The 23,726-nt window shown below is 35.5% G+C and overlaps 1 protein-coding gene across 1 annotated transcript; it reads right to left on the bottom strand.

The window, feature by feature from the left end:
• Positions 1-249: 249 nt before the first annotated feature.
• On the bottom strand, positions 250-23,726 carry LOC127855311 (CD109 antigen-like). The gene is made up of 35 exons (XM_052390772.1): positions 23,613-23,726; positions 23,142-23,299; positions 22,945-22,970; positions 22,406-22,574; positions 21,704-21,774; positions 21,141-21,305; positions 20,523-20,556; positions 20,291-20,375; positions 17,860-17,974; positions 17,422-17,586; positions 16,931-17,020; positions 16,505-16,708; positions 15,506-15,604; positions 15,259-15,321; positions 14,577-14,774; positions 13,861-14,010; positions 13,514-13,591; positions 13,046-13,133; positions 11,870-12,022; positions 11,088-11,220; positions 10,661-10,778; positions 8,563-8,676; positions 8,351-8,449; positions 7,789-8,044; positions 7,501-7,677; positions 6,803-6,884; positions 6,164-6,320; positions 5,512-5,586; positions 4,859-5,063; positions 4,014-4,369; positions 3,423-3,539; positions 3,047-3,156; positions 999-1,158; positions 642-747; positions 250-373 (listed from the first exon to the last, which is right to left on the bottom strand). Exons 1-35 carry the CDS (start codon positions 23,693-23,695, stop codon positions 288-290), a joined length of 4,545 nt encoding a protein of 1,514 aa, XP_052246732.1. The 5' UTR covers positions 23,696-23,726; the 3' UTR covers positions 250-287.

Here is a 23,726-nt window from a genome sequence, read left to right as displayed (position 1 = left end):
TGCATCCCGTTTACATGTTTGATTTATTTAAACAATATCAAGCAATCGTCTGTTCTCCTTTCAAGACTTTTATTCACCTTACACATTTATAACGTTAACAATGGATAGTGCTGAGATGATTTGTGTCTATTTGGTTATTTGGTGTTGTATTTGTTTTGAATATTTTGGCCATACGTTACTAGCTCAACCGTTCGCATATGTTTTAAAAACTAGTTTTATCTGTATAAATAATGAATAAATTACAACATATTTCTACTTCAGAGCTTTGTTTTTATTGGGTTGACCATTTAACAGCCACAGTTGGCACAGATGTCACAGAAGGATGAGTCCCTCAGGATAGAGGACTGGTAGAAGGTCAGAGCCTTGAAACGTTCTGAAACGGAGCATGTGCTAAAGATAAGCTCAAAATTCAAAATTGATCATGACTTCTTGGCAAACATTATTAAATTATTTGATTTTTGCGGTATATGATATTCTCGATTAAAACATGGGTTTCAATTTAAGACGGCGTTATAGTAAATAATATTGTAAGTATTATTGAACCAACGATTTCATAACATTTCAAGCAAACGGATTAAACGCTTCAATGTATTTGTTAACAATTTAAACAAGTGCTCGTAAAATTTGCATTTCACACCTACCTGGTTCATAGTAGTCATAGACCCTGACTGAGGACGGCTTGACGTTGGCCACGAGGTCAGAGCGGATCATCTCCACAAAGGAGCAGGTCTCTATGTTTGGATTGATCTTTAAAACAAAATATTCATACTTGTGGTAAAATCATAGTAAGACGAGAAAACCTCTACATGCTTCCTCGGCATCGCCTTGTCATCATAATACAGCAAATATGTATTGGTCATCAAGAATGGACAGTAATAAGTGGAATTATAATAATATGGTATTTACTTACAAACCGATCCGTTTGTCTGATAGTTCTAATAGTGTGCGTGTGCAAAGGTAAAATCTGATTTAATGTCAAACACATTAATTTACCGTACCTCGTCATAGTAAAGCACAACGGTTTTCTGGTCCTTGATTTCAGATTTCCTCGACAGAGAAATATCAGAGAATCGGCTCTCGAGGTCCGCCTCAAATCCAGTGGGAACATCAATCTCTACGACGGCCATGCCCGGTCCATGGTAGTACGCATACAGGTATCTGAAACATGGGGTGTGCTGATGCTTTTATTGAGTCATTTGGTTTTAACAGTATGCAGATGGGGACTGGGTGTATGCAAGTCGTACGTAGATTCCAGGAATAGAAGGCGAATGTACATTTTTACGTATATATTAGTGGTTGCAGAAAAAATATTTTACGGTCGCTGTTGAACATATATTCAAAATCATTCGTTTAATGATATCAATAAATTAAACTTATAGCTTACCTACTTTTTTGACAAAATCGTTTTATACAAGTAGATTATTTAACATTATAATATTATCTTTAAATATGCGATGTTTCATATGTAATACTAAGATACTGAATATATTGGGCCGCGTAGTTTTAAAATAGACATTCATTTCTTACTTCTAAAAACAGCACGTATCATTTGTGTTAACATTGCGCAAGTATCGATAACTATTTAATGTAGAGTGTCTTCAACTTCAGCATCGAAATAGATCCATGCAGTTATTGGCGTTTTCAACATGCAATTGTTTTTATTACCACTAAAGTATTTGCATATAAGTATAACGCAAGTTTAAACACATATTGACTGCACAGTCAATATCCGCTAAATAAATATATCAATATATTTATAAATTGTCTGACAACTTAAGCCCCATAAACACTCACAAAATTTAGCTTTGAGAACTATGTCTTGCGTCCGACGCTGCCCAAAGACAATCGCGTGTTCGCTCGTAAATGTTCGCATATCGTAGCGGTAAATTCAATGGGATTATATTGTCATAAATAAAAATAAACAAGATGTGTTTGTGAAACACAATGTCCCCCTATATGATGTTTGACCTTGTACGATGACCTTAACCTTGTGAAGGATGACCTTGACCTTGACCTTTCACCACTCAAAATGTGCAGCTCCATGAGATACACATGCATGCCAAATATCAAGTTGCTATCTTTAATATTGCAAAAGTATTCATAAAATAAGCGATTTGGGCCACATATATTTGACCTCTGACCCTGAAGGATTACCTTGACCTTGACCTTTCACCACTCAAAATGTGCAACTCCATGAGATGCAAATGCATGCCAAATATCAAGTTGCTATCTTCAATATTGCAAAAGTATTTATAAAATAAGCGATTTGGGCCACATATATTTGACCTCTGACCTTGAAGGATGACCTTGACCTTTCACCACTTAAAATGTGCAGCTCCATGAGATACACATGCATGCCATATATCAAGTTGCTATCTTCAATATTGCAAAAGTATTCATAAAATGAGCGATTTTGGCCACATATATTTGACCTCTGACCTTGAAGGATGACCTTAACCTTGACCTTTTACCACTCAAAATGTGCAGCTTTATGAGATACACATGCATGCCAAATATGAAGTTGGTATCTTCAATATAGCAAAAGTTATTGCAAAATGTTAAAGTTGGCGCAAACAGACAGACCAACAGACCAACAGACAGGGCAAAAACAATATGTCCCCCACTACTAAAGTGGGGGACATAAAAAGAGCATTTTGTATCTCGTGTAATCTATGTTACCAGACCACGTCTAGCATTTAAATTGTGGCAATTTCTATAAGGAACACTGCTTTGTTATGCGCTAACTTTATTTTTCCCAATACTTTATGAAATATTCATTGATTTTGGAGTGTTTATGGGGCTATAAAAGCTACACGTATTACTGGTATGAATAACGTTCTAAAGAAGAGATGATTATTTCTGTAAACATATAAACACAAGTAGACAATTTATGTTTATTAGGGCATGCACTTTTTCTAACATTTCATTGTTACACTTTGGTTAATTTGGTTCAAGTTTTCATTGCCAGATTGTCTTGAAATGCGTTTAATGTTTATGTTTTCGATTTTTTACACTTGTGACTACTGCATTTCACATCGTTGATTACCTTGCGCATGTTTTGACAACGATGGAGTGCAGCGAATCCTGGACCACTTCGGCTGTGAGGTTGAAGGCAGGCTGGGAAGGTTCAGTCTCGACGTTGAATGACACAGACACCTGTAAAATTATATGAACATTGATTTTCCAATGCGATTCTGTTCAAACGTTTCATGACCTAAAGATCTGAGCTATTGATTGGACAATGCTGCGAACAATGTGTTTTTCGATATTTCTTTGACATACTTTTTATGTAGTTTGTCACTATCAAAAATCAATATAATATTATAACAAAATAGTATACAATCAAACAAACTTAACTTATTTTCTGTAAATTCCCTCGGTACATTGATGTGTTAAGGTACAATAGAAATTATATGTCTTACCTGTACGAGAGCAGTTCCATTCCCATGAGCTTCCAGTGATACTGATGGCGGTTCATAGTTAGCAGGAGTTGTCTGGGAACCATGTGGACGGAACGTGGAAATGGCACTGAATGGAATCTGTGGATTCAGACAGATAAACAATTACAACTAATTGTAGTAAAGCAAACATGAAGCCAAGTAGTTCGTTTACGAGGTAGATTTTTTTATAACATATCATTTAAAAGTTATAAACAAACATCTATTTACACAATGGCTGAACTAATTTAGATATTGTATATATCACTTGATTATAAAGTGAATGGTGCTTATATGAAAGAGTCGCGATTGATAAGTCTGAATGGTCAGGAAGCTCAGTTAATCTGGCAGAGTTCCCTCCGATTTAATTAACCGTTCAACCCAGATGATGACATTGTTTTATTATATGTGTGGATGCGGTTTAAGAAAAAACAGTATGGCCGACAAACCACCATATATAATACGATCGTTGGCTCAAGGACAGTTCAGAATGCCTTCTCGCAATATGACTCTTAAGCCATGAAAAGACTAACAAACTTAAAACAACGGCTATTGTAGGAAATCGGCCAAAATTACATCGAGCAGTTTCAGAACCATTGCATCATTCTTTGTAACATGGAGCTTCTTATGGAAGTTGTGGGCGGCAACGTCAATGCTGAGGTCAAGATTACTCGATGTGATGAACGCAAACTCTGATAAGGCCTGCAAACCCAGGACAGTGTCTTGCGTGGACGTAAAGCCACCGAGAGAGTTTCGCTGGGAGACGAGCCACTTCATGACTGGCATGCCTTCGGAGAGTTGTCTGGTTTGCACGAGGTAGAGAAGGACGTACGATGTGGCCTCTACAGAGAGTGGAGACTCCTTGGCGTAAAATGTTTCCCAGTAGTTGTAGGTGTTTTGTGGACCGGGTAACTTCCAGTACTTCATGCCATCTGATATTATACAATGGTACTACAGCGATTCGTCATTGCTTGCAAAATATCGGTATTCACTTAAGTAATTCACGTTCATGAACTGTTTAAGGGAAAGTTTGTCAGTTCAAATACATTTTAAATAACATTTTTATTATTAAACAACATATATGAACACCCATTAATATTATGTTGCATACTTATTTAACAAAATAAAAGAGATCTTAAGTAGCCCTAATTCTTTATTAAACTGTATGGCAAACTTGTTTTGAAAACAACACATTTAAGAAAAAAATCATGATTTGCATAGATAAGTGTTCGTGTAATCGACATGTAAATGTAGACAACGTAATTTGCAAAGAGAATGTTTGTGTACCCGACATGATCTTGTTGCCGACGTCATTGGTAGAGGCGAAATTACCTCATCAGTTGATGTTCAACAATGGTTGATACACCATTCTGCCTTTAAGTGGAAGATATAAGTTTAACATTAGCCAATGCAGATCTTACCATTGGTCAACGTAGCTCTCAGGTTAAGCCTTGTGTATGCAAAGAAAGACTTTGAACTTCCGGCCATTGCCAGCGCATACGCCGCAATAGCGAGGTCATACGTGTCGTTCATAATTGCCATATTTTGTACATTCATTGGATTGTCGAGATGTTGTTCAAGATATGCCCTGGCTCTGGCTGCGCTGTTTGTAATACGGTAGTCGTTCTGTAGACGGAATATGCGTATATTAGGGTTGGTATCACGAACATACTTAAGTCAATATTCTCACTCAACTTTGAGTTTTTTTGTTATTTACGAGACGAGATTGGCCGTCATACCCAGTAGTGTTCATAAAAGCTGTTTTAAGTTTCAAGTTCAACTCAAACATAAGTTAGAGGATGAATATGCACATATTCGTATAGCTGATATTTGAGATTGCAATGAGCAGACGTACAATCTCAACACTCAGTTGAGAAGATATTCAAATCTAAACTTCGTACTTAATCTACGATGTTTCGAATGTTCTTGATACTTGGCCAATTATTACAAATACAGTATTTCGAATGAAATCTTAAAACAACCATAATTCAATGATAGTTTTAATTTCCGTTGAAGACCTATGACAAAATGTTCAATCAGCACATGAATAAAGTATTGCCAATACACTGGTTACCTTTAAGATACGCTCACTTTCCACGAGTGCAATCAGCACAAATGCTGTCAAACTGTAAACAGATGTTCCGCCTCCCTGTGAACAAAAATAATTATTAACATAGAAACATGAAATTCTTCTCAAACGAACAGTAGGAAATTATATTTACGTAACTCGTATAAAAAATTATAACAAGTCCGCTTCGGGAGTCGGCTGAGGAATGAAGAACTACGAAATCGTTGTCCTCTACTATAAATAGGGAACGATATAAATCATGGGTCATATTCAATTTAAGGAGACTTACAGGTAATACATGATATCGCTGTGACTAGTAAATATGAACTTAACGACCAGAAACTTTTTTGTTTACTGATCTGCTTTTTTCGCAATGTCTTACGCTACAATACGCTACAAACATATGGTATAAACAAATACATTTTGTAAATTATATTTCGAACAAAATTCAAATTACACCATAAAGATGATTATCACTTATCTTATAATAATATAATTTTGACAGACTATAATCGATGCAATTAGTGAATGCATTCTTAATTGTCATACAATCAACCATCCATACTGATTCCAAATGCAATGATTTTTGGTTTACAATCTGTCGGATATGCTTACAAAAACCCAGAAACAGAAAAACTCTTTTGAAGTATCATCTGACCTGCAGTTGAGTGCTATGCACCGATCCCACGACCGGGAAAGAGCCGTCCGAACTCTGGTAACTGGTCATCCATCTTGCAGCATTGGCAATAACGGCGTCAGACACATAAATGTACGGCGAGGCTTGGGCAAAGGACTTCAGGACAAACGCAGTGAGCCTTTTGACAACGAAATTCATCACAATAATTCAGTCATCAACACATTTGTACTTTCTAAAAGTATGAAATATGTGTAACTTACCCATTGATTCACTAAATGAAAACATCCGTTTGACGAAAAAACAACATACACATGCTATTTTGGTCTGTGAGTGTTCTCGAAAATGGGTGTTAAAGCGACCTGGTTTTTTTACAGAGAGGGTATCCTCGGTCTGATAGCAGAATTACATGTTTGCAGGTTCGATCGCACGTTTATCCCCAACCTGCAATTTCGTTTTGGCACGGGGCGTTCAATCAACGTGCAGCGCACTAGATGCTTTAAAACGGCCAGTAAAAGATTCAGATATTTCTTTAGAACAAAGCGTGTCCTTTATCTCACAATCGTCAAAATAACCCAATTAACAAATCATCTGAGAACGATGGACATATGTGAAAATCGCGAAGCACTCGAGAAAAGGGCATTCACGTTTGATGAGACTTACCACATGCTACCCATATTGTCATTCTTGCCCCAAATACTGAATGAAGAATCGATTCTCTGGAACGTCAGTTCGCGTTGATAACCTCACAACAAAAACACAGTAAACTAACAGTAATTACATCATCTCACATATGAAGTCAATTTTAAAATCAAAATGTTTTTCAGATGGACACACAAGGAAAATATACATTCGCTTACAGTTTCTTTAATAATTGTCATACTTCTCACATTTTTAATTACCCTTATGAGAAATATAATATCAAGAGCTAGAGATTGTTTTTGTATTTTATAAACGCAAGATGAATATTTAATGAAAGTCTAAGTAATAAGTCATTGTCTTTCATGGATTATCTTTAATTTGTCAGCATATATAGCTTTGAGTAAAAAGGCTTTAGCTTTTGAAACACATGTTTCTTTCTAACAAACACCTATGTCAAATAAACCCATATAAATGGACAAACACATAACTAACAACAGAATCAACTTTAATTTTAAGCTCATTCGACCATATATATTTGCTTATTAAATATTTTCATTATTTATGACTAGTCAAAGTTATATTCATTTTATGTATCATGTTTATTTGAAGCGTCCTACAAAGTATCACCAATTAAATAGACGATAAAAACAGATATGTGGAAAACATTTTAATCCTTATTAAAACAAACGCAAAATCGGATTATATGTACGCATTGTTACCTTGCTGAATGTAATGCAAGGCCATCTCAGCCACATCCGGTGTCAGCTGACCAGAAGTGTTGAGGTACTTGTAAACAAAGACATCCGGGGCCAGGCTGGTCATCGTCTGCTCGCCACATCCGGTTGGCAGGCGAAGCAGGGATTTTAAGTTCTTTAGAGTTGGACCCATGATGTCACCTAAAGACATAAAGGCTGATTAAGCTTCCATCATATCATCCAAAGGCTTCAAGAATAATATGTTTATATCAATATGAAGATGGAAGCGATGGATGCATCTGGTTGTTTTACCTATAGCTGACACCTGGATTTTCTGCGAATCGGGCACGATATTTTCCGGGAAAGCTAACTGAACGTCCGTGGGGTTGAGCTTGCTCAAAAGAACCGGAACATTGAAGTGCATCTTCTTGCCTTCAGCTTCCACTCTTAGCTGCCTTTTGACGCCATCAGCGGAAAGCGTAGACTGGGCCTTCACTGAGATTTCCGCCATGCCGACAATGCGGGGGATAATAGGAACGAACACGGATGCTGCCTCTCCGACCTTGATCTTCAAAGTTGTAATAAAAATTATACGTTTTACTGTCAATAGTCTGCACAAAGACAAGATGGATTCAAAGCAAATTGTCTTGAAAAAAGAATAAAACCGTATTGGTCAGACATGATGGAGATCATTTTTTATCAATTTGCGAATATCATTTCGTTATAGGTCTAAACGTATCGTTTCAACAAAAGTCAAGACCCATGTATGCGCAAATTTAATTAATATGTTGTAATCAATGTGTTAATTTATATAGTGTCTTTATTCCATCACATAATTCGTGTTTCAACTTCAAATGCATTAAAAGGTATTTACTGTGACTTGCTTGACAACGTCTACGGAGTTGTAGCTCAAGTGACCGCTTTTGTTCTGAACCACGTCGAAATCGGATGATTTATCGAGGGTAACAACTACCTGAAACACCGTACAGCAACTTTGACCTGTCCGTATATTGTGCAAACTTACAAACCTACCGAAACTGCGTAATTCCATTTTAATGTCTGTCATATACTACACAAAATATTTACGTTAATGTCCTGTCCCATGTAGTTGAAAACGTTGGCCTGAAGCACGACCTGCTCGCCTCGAATCACGGAGTAGGGCAGATTGAGGTTGATGAAGAATGGGCGGAATGTCGTGAACTGCGATGATATAAAATATATCAACAATAACGATACAGGTGATATTGTTTTCATGAAATTTATGCATGTAACTGAGATCTTGTTTTGAAGTGAAAGCACAGTTTTATAGTTGCTCCTGTTTATAAGTTATATTCGAGTTTATTATCCTCGAGAGCGTTTCTATAAGCCTGAGACTTTTGATACAATCGAGCTAAAATATATAGGTATAAACTAAAAACCAAACACTTGTTTCTACCATGAGCTCGTGGCACGGTGTTTGTGTGAAACGGTCATATATTTTAAAGATGAAACAGTTACAGGCGTAATGGCCTAAATCATACATACATTGGTTTGACCATCTTTTAACCCAGTCCAGTGTTTGATATCAAACTCATAAATCACAAAAACCTTGTTAGCCCATATGTGATTCCCAATCCGGATTGTTATATTTATCTCCTTAAGCACTCAAACCTTGGTTGGACCGTCTGTGATGTTAAGTCCATTATGCACTATTCACCAGTGTTTGATATCAAACTCATAAATCACAAATACCTTTGTTAGCCCATATGTGATTCCCAATCTGGATTATTATATTTATCTCCTTAAGCACTCATACCTTGGTTGGACCGTCTGTGATGTTAAGTCCAGTGTGCAATATTCACCGCCTTGAGGTAGAGTAAAGTATGAAATATTCATTTCCTAATTCGCCCCTACCTTAGTTGGAGCGTATGTGATTTCGAGTAAAGTGTGTTAAATTCATCTCCTCACTTGAACTAAAGTTGGTTGAACTGTATATGATGTCGGCGACTTCAGTGTGTTGAATTCATCTCCTTAATTTCCCATACCTTTGTTGGTCCGTCTTAGATGTCGTGTCCATGGTGTTTTATTCATCTCCTAAATCGCTCATCCCTTTGCCGAACCGTTGGTGATGTCGTTAAACTGTTTATTCAATCGGGTGCAGGGTGTTAAATTCGTCTCCTTAATAACCCATACATTTCTTGGGCCATCTTTGATGTCGATTAAAGTGTGTTATTTTTAACTATTTAATAGAATATAGCGTGGTTGGACCATCTGTGCTGTCGAGCCCAGTGAGTTGTATGATCAGTTAAGTCCAGTCTAGAGTGTGCTTTATTCATCTCATTAATATCTCCTTCATAACTTATATTGGGCCGTCTGTGATTCCCAGTGCGGTGTTTTGTATTTAGCTCAGTATCGCACATGCATTGGCTGACCCGCATGTACATTCGAATCCGGAGTGATTTATACTAATATCCTATATCAAATATAACTTGTGCTGTCGAAGCCAGTTTGTTATATTCATCTTCTAAATTGCGCATACATTGGTCGGACCGTCTGTTATTTCCAGTCAAGTGCGTTAAATTAATCTCATAAATCACTCAAAACTTGTTAGGGCCATCTTCGATGTTAAGTTCAGTGTTATATATTCAACAACTTATTCGCACATACCTTGATTGGACCTTCTGTGCTGTCGAGCACAATTATATTCATCTTCAAATTAACATATTAATTGGTTTGACCGTCCGTGATATTAAATCTTGTGTGTTGTATGTCCTAAAACGCATACCCCGTTTACGGAACTTTCATAATGTCGAATCAAGAGTGATGTTTTCGGATCCTTAATAACATCAACCTTGGTTGAATCGTCTATGGTGTATAAGTCCAGTTTGTAATATCGCACATTGATTGGTCAAATCGTTTGTGATGACGAGCCTAGAATTTCAAATTTTCACAGCACGGCTAATATCCTAAATCGCCCATAAATTGGGTTGAACCGTCTGTGCTGTCGAGTTCAGAATGCATATGTATGTCTTTAATAAAATAAACTTTTGGTTTGACCGTCCGTGATTCCCAGTCCGGGGTGGTATATTTATCTATTACCTTGGTCGGGCCGTCCGTGATTCCAAGTCCGGTGTGGTACATTTAACTCTTACCTTGTTTGGACCGTCCGTGACTCCAAGACCGGTGAGGTATATTAACCTCTTACCTTTGTTGGACCGTCCGTGATTCCCAGTCCAGTCTGTTTGTTGATGGAGAAGGCTGTGGCGTACCAGGACGTTATGGTATCAGGGACTGTGGCTGACACTGTGGCGGTACCAGTTTGACTGCACCCGGAAACAAATTGAAAATAAGTTCCTTATCAAGGAAATATTTTATTAATGTCAACTACTGATATGAGTCTTGACACAATTCACTATAACCCATATGTAAACACTCTTTCGTAAAACAATGTTGAACAGTATGTGTCGGGTTTGTTTAGATAAAATTTGCGGTTTCTGGCGATAAAACAAACTCAAAATTAATTAAATTCCTACACATTTTTATTTTTATATATAAATTTCGGTAAGAGGAAACATGAGTAGGAATTTCTTTTAGAAGCATAATGTACGTATGTTCTGAAACCATATGCTTACTCAGAAACGACGCTTGTCCAAAGCCAGGTTTCTGGGAAGAAGTCTCTGGTATGTGTAACCTGCTGTAGAGGAGCACCACCTGAACCTCCACTTCCTGTCGGTGAACCACCATTGTCAACACCTGCCATTGGGCCTGAAAGAAACCATTTGTGAACCATTGTGTACACACCAGTCTTACTGACTATAACGTAGTGACGTAACCATCTATGTATAGAATGTTTGTGAACATATTGTGAACATATGAAATTATTCTGGTACAGTCACACTAACTTGCACGTGATAAAAATGAAAGATTATTTATTAATTTCAACATACACTGCAATAATATCTGGTTGGTGAACTTGTGTCGCAAAATCATTCCAGAAACGAAAACAACACACTTTATGAAGAATATATGTTGGCATAATGGTATTTTTACAACGGAACTTTCCCAATGTCATCCAAGTACTTAATTCGAATACATTGGAACATAGGGGATCAAGAGAACATAATTTTTCGGTAAATATTATAAAGGTATGTATTTAACTCTGCATGTAATTACTATTAGTTCTGTTATGTTTAGGCCGATTTCGCGGTGAACTTTGTACAACAAATCTAAAATGGGTTAGACGTTTGACCTTACATGGAATTTATTTGTTTTGTTTTTCAGAGGAATATTTGCTCGCATACGAGTTCAAATGGAAACTTCTTACGAAAATGTTATGTATTTATGTGCAGATAGGGCCGGTATGCCCCCTTACATTGCAAAATTGTATAGAACTAGTTTGGAATGGGAAACTTACCAGGAATAAAAGTTGGATAAAATGCGTGTGCATATGTTGAACCCGCAATTGTTGTTAATGGTAGGAACGTCCTTGGAGGGTATGTTAATCCTGGTGCGGGTGTGGGAAGCATTCCCGGTACCCAAGTGGGATATTGTAATGGTGCGTACGTGGCTTGAACAAAGCAATCATCCCGATTTAAATGAACATTCCCTTTTATATGACATATGTTTACGCGATCATGGCAATGATAGCATTGCCATTCCGGTTGCAAGGGGGATGTTTACAGCACGATGGCGCATGCGTAAATTAGAGGCATCATAGTAGAGATACATTATACTGCTTTTGCATGCCATGCTGTTGGAACACAACAACGCTCAATCGGCATTTCTGTTCTGTAACTAAACCTTATACAATAGCAAATACGTAAGGTTTGATAGTCCAAGTAAAATATTCGAATGTTATTTCTTTCATACTGTGTACAATAGTCATATACTGTCTTAACCTATATTTTAACAAGTGTTTCCAATGTACACATTTACTTAGAATGGATACACAATAATAGGCGAAACAATTCTAAAGAAAACAGTTTTAACTGTAACATTAACTTAAGTGGGAAATGAAACAAGATTCTTCAATTTAAAGTGTTATTGTAGTAAAAACACTAATCATTTGCAATACTTTAAAAATATGTCAACATAAAACTGACTCAAATCGTTCAAGCAAGCTGTTGTTTATTCGAGTGAAACCACGAACACAATTTTATATGTACTACTATCTATTCTTAATATGTAGGCTATTTTATTTTTTTAACCGAAAACACACTTTTAAATTACATGCATAAAATATCCAAAACAAATCAAGTTCGAATTGAATTAAATTTGGTAATTTATGTATTTGTATAGGCGCGAAAACTTTGAAAAACAATATAGGCGTGAAGTCTGCAACATTAAAATGTACATACATTCGGAGCTTTATTTTGATGCTAACTTTTGGTCTTTGTTAGCTCTAGATAACAGTACTTTTTTCTTGACTTCTTACTGGCAACTTTATATTTGCATGGCGATTTGACGTTTAGGCTCTTATGCTCCATTGTGTCTGGTCATATGTGTACTGATTAGTACTTATGTTACATAACTGTATATAACCAATACATAATAACGGCAGTAAGAATAAGAATGGCAGTAAGAGGCTTACTTTGGGGTCCACAATCTACCTGACGTTTGTAGAGTGGCTGAGCCCAGGAAAAACCTATTACATCCGACAGGACTTGTATTCCCGACGTCTGTAAATTCAGATATAATATTATAGTTAAAAACATGAACATAAACATATACATATACAAAGCGAAACTTTAGTTGCATAAGCAGGCAATCCTTTTTTTAAATCTATTCAAGGTCATTTGCTTAGGGAAGTAACCAATATATATATACTCAAAACTGCCTATAGTATTATATCAACACAAAGATTCCACTCAATTGCTTAAAACAAAAAAATATTACGCAACAGAAACTGATCGAATCAACAGAAGCTTATAAAAATAAAACTTTATATTCTTAAGAAATTGATCATTTAAAATAAAGGAATATCTATTTAGCAACGATGGTTTTCATCAACTACCGTATGAATTGTGCAAACATAGAACTTCTCAATAAAACGCTGTACCTTCATGATTTGTTGTGGGTCATGCATTTCATTGGCATTTGAAGACGGGTGATCATCAGGACGAAGTGACGTTATGACCTAGAACAAATAAAGCATGGTATTCAAAGCAAATGTAAACTGCATGGAAATGTCTTATCTTACTGAATAATGTATAAACTCAAATAAGTATCTCAGCTTGCAAATGACACACTTCTTAAATAATGGATAATAATACAAATTTCCAATATTCATAACAGGTTCAATAGAGGTATTAAACAACAAAGTTTGCGTCGAAATACATTCTTTAAGAGAAAATATGTTACGTTCAAATCAATGTTTCAGATGTATTTATCTACTGAAAACCATACGTTTTTCTGCGTGACGTCATTTCCTGTCGCCATCAGCATCACACTCTGGTCTACAGCCAAGATATTGACCATCGACCGAGGGTCAGTGCTTATTTGCAGGGTTACATTCTCAGCTGGTTCCGCAGTATTTCGGTCAAAGGAAATCGCAACCTTTATTTTAAACAAACTTGCGATTTTATTCGTCGGACTGTATTAAAGTGTTTCATATGTAATTTAAAGAACAAATAGCGAATTATGTATATATAACTAACAATGAAGTCATAAATCACAAAAAACAATTGTTACACTTGTGATCATATGAATTGAATATTATAACACAAAACATCAACAACACAACCTTATATCGAACTTGGTATGGTCTTTAATATGTTTAATAGCATCCATAGACATTGTAAATGCATGCTTACTTTGGTTTTGGTACACTTATCAACATACAATGTCAATAAAATCGAATGGGCAAATAGCAATATATGGATTATCAAATAATGAGTTGAAAGCTTCTTGAAATTGAACAGCAATGATATCATAATTTTGAAAAAAAACACGATTGGCCGCTTTGTGCAAACAATACCTTTATTAATCTTGTGCTCTGGATAAAGCGTTCCACAAAATATTCTCGTGAAAAAAGTTGTCGGTTAAATGAGTGATATTTATGGCTTTACAGATTTATTTATTTACACTCCGTGGAACAGTTTAGTCACAACAATACCACGCACTTTGTTTGTGAATACATCAGCGGAAGTGGTGGCCACAAAGTAGATAGAGTCTGCGTTCCAGCCGGAAGTTGTGAAGTAGTACACGATGAGTTTACTGTACGGCTTCATTTCGTCGGTGACCTTAAAGACAATGTTCTCAGTTCGTGACCCGCTGCAGTTGAGGATGCCTGACTGGACCACGTGGTTATTGTTGATCACCTGCATTGATGTAAGCACACCTGATTCTATGACACTTTGATCACTTATGGCAAGCTAATGAGAATGTGTACATACTGTCGAAACTTGGACAAAAAAACTGTTTCGTGCGCGCAAAACTACATCTTATCGTGGTGATTACATATGGCAAATTATTTTAAAATCTATCGATGCACGGTAAAGTGTCAAATATCCTAATTGTGACCTTTGACTTTGTATAATGACCTTGACCTTATACTTATCGAACTTGTTATTGAACATAAACACAAAAGCAATACGTATAGACAACGCAGAATACCATTGTAAATTTACTACACATCAACGTTAAGTGTTAGCACAAAATAGTACTGCGTGATTTTTTTGTAATAATTAATAAATATGTTATGCTCCTAGAACTTGATACTTTAAACTGGCAAATCATTTAGTAAATATATGAATATTTTAGGGAACATATAACATATAGTCATGTAATATGAAATGCATTTACCGTAAAGAATATCTTGTCCATCGGATCAGCACTGAGCAGTTTGAAATCAACTCTTTCGCCAATCTGAGTAAAACAATTTAATATGATATTGAATAAAAATATGTTTTCATATTGATAAAATAATTATTATAGATAGAGTTGTTCATTATACATCAAAAACACTCAGCTTTATATCAATACATAAGGCTATAAGTAAACAATAGTAGTATTTTTTTTTTCTGTTTATAACGTATAGATGTGTAATTACCATTGATGAATTGCTCTGGGAAAGTTGAATATTTCCTTTCTCGATCAGCCAGGAAGGCTTGTTCATGTCGTAGGTGTCCGTAAGTCCTTTGTACTCAACCTGAAATGTGTAAAATTCACTAATGCCACATTTGTCAGTAAGTCCTTCGTGCTAGACCTAAAATGTGTAAAATTCATGCCACATTTGTCAGTAATATCTTTGAACTCAACCTGAAATGTGCTAAATTTATGCCACATTTGTCAGTAATTCCTTTGTACTCAACCTGAAATGTGTTAAATTCATGCCACTTTTGTCAGTAAGTCCTTATTAGACCTGAAATGTGTACAAATGCATGTCATGGGGACCGGACATTCCTTTGTACTCCAAATGCATTTAATTCTTGTCATATGGTTTGGTTAGTTCTTTGTGTTTAACGGGAAATATTCTTTTTGCATGTTGGTGATATCAGATTGTATTTTGTACGCGCCCTGAAATGTGTTTAATTTATCTTACATATGTCTGTTCGTCCTTTGCTTTCAACCTTGAGCGTCTTTAATTTATTTACAAGATGTCGTTAGGGCCGTTAAACGCAAAATAAAATTGATTTCATAAATGTATCGAGGGGTCAGGAGGTCCTTTGCCCTGGACCTGTACGTAATTCACATCATATGTATCGATAAGTCATTTCCACCATTAATGTGTTCTGTGTACGCACATTACATATTTATTTCAACTTTTATGTCTATTTTATAATATACTAACAGTTTCCATGCTTTACTTCGCCAACATTCGGTTTTACTTTTCACTAAGGTTAGCAATTGACACCACGATACTGTCAATAATATCTTTATTGATTGTTTATACAAAAGAGCTTTTTCACTGTGTTGCTTTCTTGTTAATGATTTTCCCAAGGGAACGAAGAGAAATCTGTGAATTAAGATGACGGGCGTCCATTTACACTTAGGCAAAACCTGGGGAGGAGTAAAACTTTCTCTTGGTAAATCTTGGAAACGTCTTTACCTGAATATGCAGCGAGTATGCATTTTCCGGTGGGTTCACTGTGACTTCAAGGACGCCGGTTGGGGGCGGAGCATAGTGGACATCAGGAAGTGTCTGTGCTCTGTATTTTCCGTGCTGAGTGTCGTAAAATTTGACATAACTCTTTACAAGCACGTTAGTTACATTGGATATAACTGGCCGACCATCAGCTTGTGTCAATGAGATCTGAAATAGTGCATTTATAATTATGAACAGTTCTAAAAAACACTGACGTAAGATCTTTAAGGGTATTTTTTTATTCGGCTCTTCAAACAGCTAGTAATGTTATTATTCATTTTGAAAGTTCATAAAACAAAAGCTTTCTGCAATGTTTAGTTTCCTACTGAATACACAGCGTTGTCATGCATGTTTTCGTGTAACAAAAACAACAACAAACAGATCACTTACGTGACCGATGTATGGCAATCCAGGTTTGAAAAATGTAGGGCTGGTTACACGGTCAAAGGAGACTCTGAATGGCTCCTTGTAGAATTTAACCTGTTTTAGACAAATTTATTAATAACACAAAAACATGAAAATGTGAAAAAAGCAGAAGGTGTCACAAACATTTGTTTTTTGACTCATGTTTTGTAATTTTGTAACCTTTTTTTTCTTCTATAACTGGTGTTAATTTTTCATGCTTTGCATCGACAGTTCCGAGGCGGTGACCATCGTTGTAATCATTGTAATGTTTGGAAGCACTTATAGGCAACCGGCTATTAGCCTAAAAAAGAGACTAGCGGGTGTTTAAAAAAAATTCTCCAGACAATATTTTTTATTTAATAATCTTCCATCATACGGGACATGTTCTGTCGCATTCTGCGTGTTGTTGTTCAAACTTGTTGTTTAAAACGTTTTCTTCAATACTTCTTATTATAGATTTTTCAATCACACGGGACCTGTTCTGTTGCATTTCGCGTGATGTTGTTCAGACTCTCTGTGACGCTCACGGTAACTGTCAACATGTAGCCAGCTAACTTCTCTACCAAAGGCATGTACGTGTTTGGATCGACTTCGTTCAGGAGCTGATCGAACGGTATGGTGAACTTTGCATCTCCGTTAATCTACGATCAACCCAAAAAAAATATATCATACTACTTGGATAAAACAACCGCATGCACATAGTCAGTTGACTATTGTCTTGAATAACATCGTAGTAACTTAACAATATTGTCTAATAATAACATCAACATCATCAACATACGTAAAATACGGAATAGCAATAACAGCCAATTTTTTAACATTAAACACTATTAAAAGTATTCATTAAGAAGTCTCACAAATATTATATTGAGTTTTAAATTATTGTCAACAAACGAAAACTGCCATCAACTTACATCAAGCTTGGTTTCCACCATCACTTCATCTCCCACGTACTTCCAAGGGGCTCCGATATAGTTTACGTCAGCCCGGACTACCACCGTGCCTATCACAGCCTTACCGTAGGTGTACCTGAAAATAACAAAGTCTTCCGGATAAGTTATAATCAAGTGACCTATGTAGCCAAATTATTATAGATATTTAGTTTATTCGGATATCCAGATACTGTGTTAGTATTCGGATAAGAATTCATGACAGAATATGCGAATAAAAACACTTTAAAAACACCTGCTCGTTTATTAGGCACATGAATCCCATTAGTTCCCTTTGATATCTTAAATCCACAAAGACCAAAGACCACTGCAGGCAGTATTCACTGGTAATTTGCATGCTCGATTGATATTCGATTAATATTGATATGCGTTTGATAGATGAACAATATATTACGATATCAAATACCCTGTGTCGTTGACGGAACTGTAAACCAAATAAAATATCTGTCTCAAGCTATGCCAATTAGGTGCGTACCTAGCGATGATAGGTTGTTCTCTAACAATTAAAATTAACTTGTTCTCTACCAATTAGTTACATCAATTATCGACGTGGTAGGTGCGTACCTAGCGATGATAGCTTGTTCTCTAACAATTAAAATTAACTTGTTCTCTACCAATTAGTTACATCAATTATCGACGTTTCAATGACTCAAACGTATTCATCAAGAATACAACTGAAAATTAAGACACACAACTTAAATATACATGTATGATAACCGTGACGACCTTTGTCTTCATGTTCAACTTTAGGTAATCGACGAAATGTTCTTGTTTGTATTATAGTATACCATACACACACATCCAATAACACGCGTAATATAAATTACGTTTTGTTTGTTAATTGTATTGAAAGCCATGATGACATAGTACGCGCACAATGTTATTAATTTACAATCTAAATTTGAGAAAACAAATTGTATTAAAACACGTTTGAAAACGACTGGTATAAACGCAATGCAGACAGTGTTGACTACTTGTACAAATGTATATAAATATTCTGATAGGAGCCATTCCTCAATGTTTCATATTGTAATTGGGTGCATACGCCAGTACTTTCTTGTGGATATTAGTACTTTGGTCGGTAAGAATTGATTAAAAGCGATCTCATTGCAAATACAATTATGAAAACGTATTGTTTATTTTTTTAAATACTAAAAGAATGTACAAATGTACAAATACAAAATTACCCATTTCGGCCGATATTGAAAATGTATACGGATATCCGGACTTGCATATGTAAACATCCCTACAAATGATCGAAACTACAAGCTCGTGCATAAAAAAATCTATGTGTTTGCCCTAAATATATTCTCAAGTGAGGAGAACTTTAAACACCGGAGAAGCAGTATAAAAGGGCCACAAACTCACAAAATGTCTACTATTCAGTTGTACACTGGTGTGTAAATAGCAGAAAACAAAAATGATTATTTTCAAAATATATATTTTTGTATTAAATATTTTCCAATGAAATTTGGCATACATATACTTTAGTATACAAATAATATGAATGTGTAATTTGGTGGTTGTAAGTTATTTAGTTATTGACTTACAGAAACAAGTTTTTTGTTGTCTGCTTGAAATTTTAATTTCCCTGTAAATGCTAAGCACCGACCACTTGAAAGGTTATGAACTTCTCACAGCCAATAGCTAGCGAATGACTCAAATCAAGTTTACATGTAAATACAGATTCAACGATATACCAAATTGTTGTCTGCTCAAACACGTGTTTCTATTTATAAACACTCTAATGTTATCAGCAAATCACTGGCAGATAAACCCAGCCCACTAGTTAATGTAGGTTTACATTTTACCACTGCAAAATCAAGAAAGTGAGATCCGGCTTATAAAGCTAGAATAATAATTGGACAGACCAGTTCTTCGGTTATGTTAATTATATGTTAGTTTGGCCGTAACAATCTTAAAATGCCGGCGACGGGCCTGCAAAATGATATATAAACATTTTATATGATAACCATGGTTGCAATAAAATGTAATTAACTAAATAAACACAATATACCTTTTTAATCAATAATCTGAACCTGAATTATAGACCTAAACAAACATAATGTTGATTATAAAAGTATACGTTATGTTTACATGTAAAACCACATGCTTGGCATTAACCGTTTCATTGGGTGAGTCTAGCTGAAAACGTTTTAATGTTTAGAGAGGTGTTGTATGGATTGTTATGAATTGTATAGGTATGCGTCACTTACCTATGTTGACTTGCAGTATTTGGTGGTAAGTAAGACATTTTCTCCTTATTATGTTGTTTATTGTATTTTCATTTTTCATTCTAGATGCTATCTAAAGTTGCGATTGTATTTATGATTTGCGAGTATTTGATGTATGTTATTACGCGATTATTCACCGTTCATGAAAATGTCTGTCTTACTTGGCTTCAATGCTTCCCTGCATATCTTTGTCAGTGGTTACAACGTAAGATGGCAGATTCACTTTGACGTCAAACTTGGGCAGGACTGAAACGTGACAGAGATTCTTGTTCAGTCTACAATTATTAAATTAATCTTGTAATAAATACAGATAAATAAGATATTTCAAAGTAATCAAAGGTTCAATCACTGAAGAAATACAATGGTGACATATATGTAAAATGTGTTCCTTACCATATTTATCCACGTTAAAACTTTTGCTCGTAGTCTGTAAATGAAACATTGCACATAAGTCGTTTTTTAAATATCAGTTCGGGGTGATATAAATAAAAAAAGCTAAAATACAGTGTTCACATGTTAACAAATATTAAATAGTTATCTCTAAAGTCATCGCTCAATTCAATGTTAATACAACGAGAGGCATTATTATATGTTTTATTTGTTCAATCCAATATTGGTACAAAATGTGATATTGTAAGTTTCTAAGTTTTATAATAAATAATAAACATATTTATTAGTGCTCGTATCATTCATATATGTGCTCCTGGAAGTTCCTTGCAAACAGCGTTATTTGTTGTAACCAATTTAACTTATATACATTCAGGTTTAAAACTACAACGGGGAATGATATATCGACGAAACGTTTTGCAATGGTTTGTGAACGTATTGGTTTTCATCAAGATGCAATGTACGTGACATCGAAAAATAGTGTCGCCTGTTAATCATATTTTACTACAGTTGTATCAACGTCGTACTGATGGACGTCGAATTGCAATAATACAATGAAATAAACAGGGCTACCTGTATATATTATCGATTACAAAGGGGTTATATAATTCAACTAGCACTCGCCTCATCACTATAGGTATTGTTTTCGTAGTCATGGCGTCGGGCCTTGGACTCAATACGCCACGTGCCGAGAAGGGGTTCATCATCCATGATCATCAGGTCCTCTACAACTCCGTAGGCGCCCGAGGAAACGTTTGTCATCTTTTTCATGTGATTGTCTTTGGAGTCCTTGAAACCATGTGTTTTTTTAATTGTATCGGCAACTTCTTTTGAGGTATTAATACATTTATATTAAATAACGCAAAAAGCATCCCTTGAGGGTGGAACGAAATATTTCTAGCATGCATAATTCTCTAATTCTCGGCATTAGCAAACCGTTAATGTTTGATCTTAGGTCTGATGGGATTAGGCTATTAATGGGTGTTTTTGATTGCTGCCTTAAATTGCTCAAATCTAGTTTTATAAGAAACGCAAGCATGTGTCTCTTATTCATGATATATTGTTCTATATACTAAAAAATAAACACATATTGTAAATAACCATTGGCTGAATATCTCAAGAGTGTTTATTCGATACCTTAGAGTTGTGTGTTTGATGGAAATATACGGCAATACATGGCAACTTACGTAAATATCGACGTCGAAGTATCCACTGAACACGGTCATGTCTGAGTAGACACCAAATGTTCGAAAATTTACTGAAACCAATGAAAACATGTATAATAAGTACGAGTAAAAATTTAATTACCAAATTAACTCTACTCATGTTTTTTTTGGAAACAAAATCTATTGATATTTATATCAAGTCCATTTTAAGTATTTTTGAAATTATTTATTAACGCAAATTTTTCCAACAATATCTGATAATGTATTCAAGTCGGCAGAAACAGTAATAGATCATAGCAACGACATTTGTCTTATATTATATTGATATAACGCCTATATGTGCTCTTACTTCGTTTTGGTGACTAAGATTTTCGTTTCATGTATGGATATACCAATGTATTTAATACACATCTGCTGGATTTTTATTATTATTATGTTTTATGAACATATAATGAAACAAATAGTTCATTATATTTAGACTACTGGAAACAATTATTATTTATATTGTTGCATTTATTAACATGGATTCTTGGCCGGTGTTGAATCCTTGACAACGGTTTTAAAGCAGAACGCACACAAGGCATGTTGCATTACATGCGATCGATTCAACCCACTGAAATCAAGCTATGTACTGTTTAGTTTTTCTTTTTTGCTTAGTATAGTTTAAAATGGTCGTGCCGAATCGTGTTTAATAGTGACACGACTATTAACATGTTTACCTACTTGTTTGTCCTGGCTTATAGATCGCCTTGTCAAGTTGAATGTGAACGGCGAAGCGCTTCGGAATGTAGCCTTTGTCAACTGTGAGAGAAGCATGTTGCTGGAAGTAGACTCCGCTTAGGCCATTTACTAGAAGCTTATAACTGCCGCCATGTCGAAGCACCGGTGGGACCTAAAAAGGACACGTTCCAATATTTATAAATATGTTTTGTACCGAATTAAAGCAATAATTAATTTGTCTTAATAGCGAGGCTTTATAAATAAGAATTTTACTGATAATTATGGTCCTTGTATATTCCTATATATACATACGTTCTTTAAAAATCTTAACTTAGAGCCTTAAAGACATACACACACATATTGGTGCTTATTAAAAAAGGGTATATGCGGCAGTACGTTTCCAATTTCTAATGATGTTCGAGAATTTTGTAGTGCCATTTTTCTTCAAACATCGTATTGTAAAACACGATTTCTGAAAAGTGTCTCTTTGACAAACATGTCAAGCAAAGTCCTCAACTACTGAGTAAAACTAACATGCCTACCGAAATTTGCAGCAGACCACCCTCTCCTGAAACAAACAGGTTGTTTCATGAATTTTTACAATTATACTACAAATTATACCTTTTTTCGCGAGTTTCAATTGCAACATGTTTGTTGTTTATTACGCTTGTATCACGTAGATCTTAATACATATTGTGATTTGAAAGAACAAATTTGGTAATTATAAAGGGTACCGTACCTTTCACAAAAGTATGTCTTAGAGACAAAATACTGTTGTGGTCATACTCCAAGAGGTCAACTTTGACGACAACGTCAGCACTGGTGTTGTAAAAGTTGAATGTGATGGGCAAAGATTTGCCTGGTATGATTCTGTCCGGCAACACAATCCAGTGCGTCCTGAAAGGTTTTTAAATGTGTGCATTTTACCATTGTTTCTGTCCAAACAATGCAAATGCAAATATTCAATAGACGAACTTACATTTATTTAGAACATAACCGTTACACCCTATCGTCTTACATGTTATATACCACGATACAATGTATGTTGTTTTTAAAAATCAACAGCAAAGGCAATCACAAAATAAAGACAGTGCACTCATGGAACTAGGTACCAATAATTTCTGAATAACAATTTTATTTCACTACCGTGCGTTACAGACAACAAGCCGTTTTAATCAGCTCATTTTAAATTACATATGTCGTTACGTACCCATTGTTTTTGTAGTAATTGTCGACGGCATTACCCGGACAAACTGAGTGGAGCAACCACGTGATCAGAAACAGCATCGGCATAGTCGGTGTACTTTTCTAGATCAGCACATAA

The sequence above is a fragment of the Dreissena polymorpha genome, chromosome 13 (genome assembly GCF_020536995.1).
Source record: "Dreissena polymorpha isolate Duluth1 chromosome 13, UMN_Dpol_1.0, whole genome shotgun sequence".
Lineage (NCBI taxonomy): Eukaryota > Metazoa > Mollusca > Bivalvia > Myida > Dreissenidae > Dreissena > Dreissena polymorpha.
The sequence above is the reverse complement of the archived record's forward strand: the minus strand, read 5'-3'. Positions and strand labels throughout refer to the sequence as shown.

Bases quoted from the DNA above. Each gene is read 5' to 3' on its own strand.
- LOC127855311 (XM_052390772.1), bottom strand. From the start codon at position 23,695: ATGCCGATGCTGTTTCTGATCACGTGGTTGCTCCACTCAGTTTGTCCG. The intron at 22,971-23,141 runs GTACGGTACCCT...TGTTTGTTTCAG, and splicing joins AAGACATACTTTTGTGAAAG to GAGAGGGTGGTCTGCTGCAA. The intron at 20,376-20,522 runs GTAAGGAACACA...GTCACGTTTCAG, and splicing joins TTTTAACGTGGATAAATATG to TCCTGCCCAAGTTTGACGTC.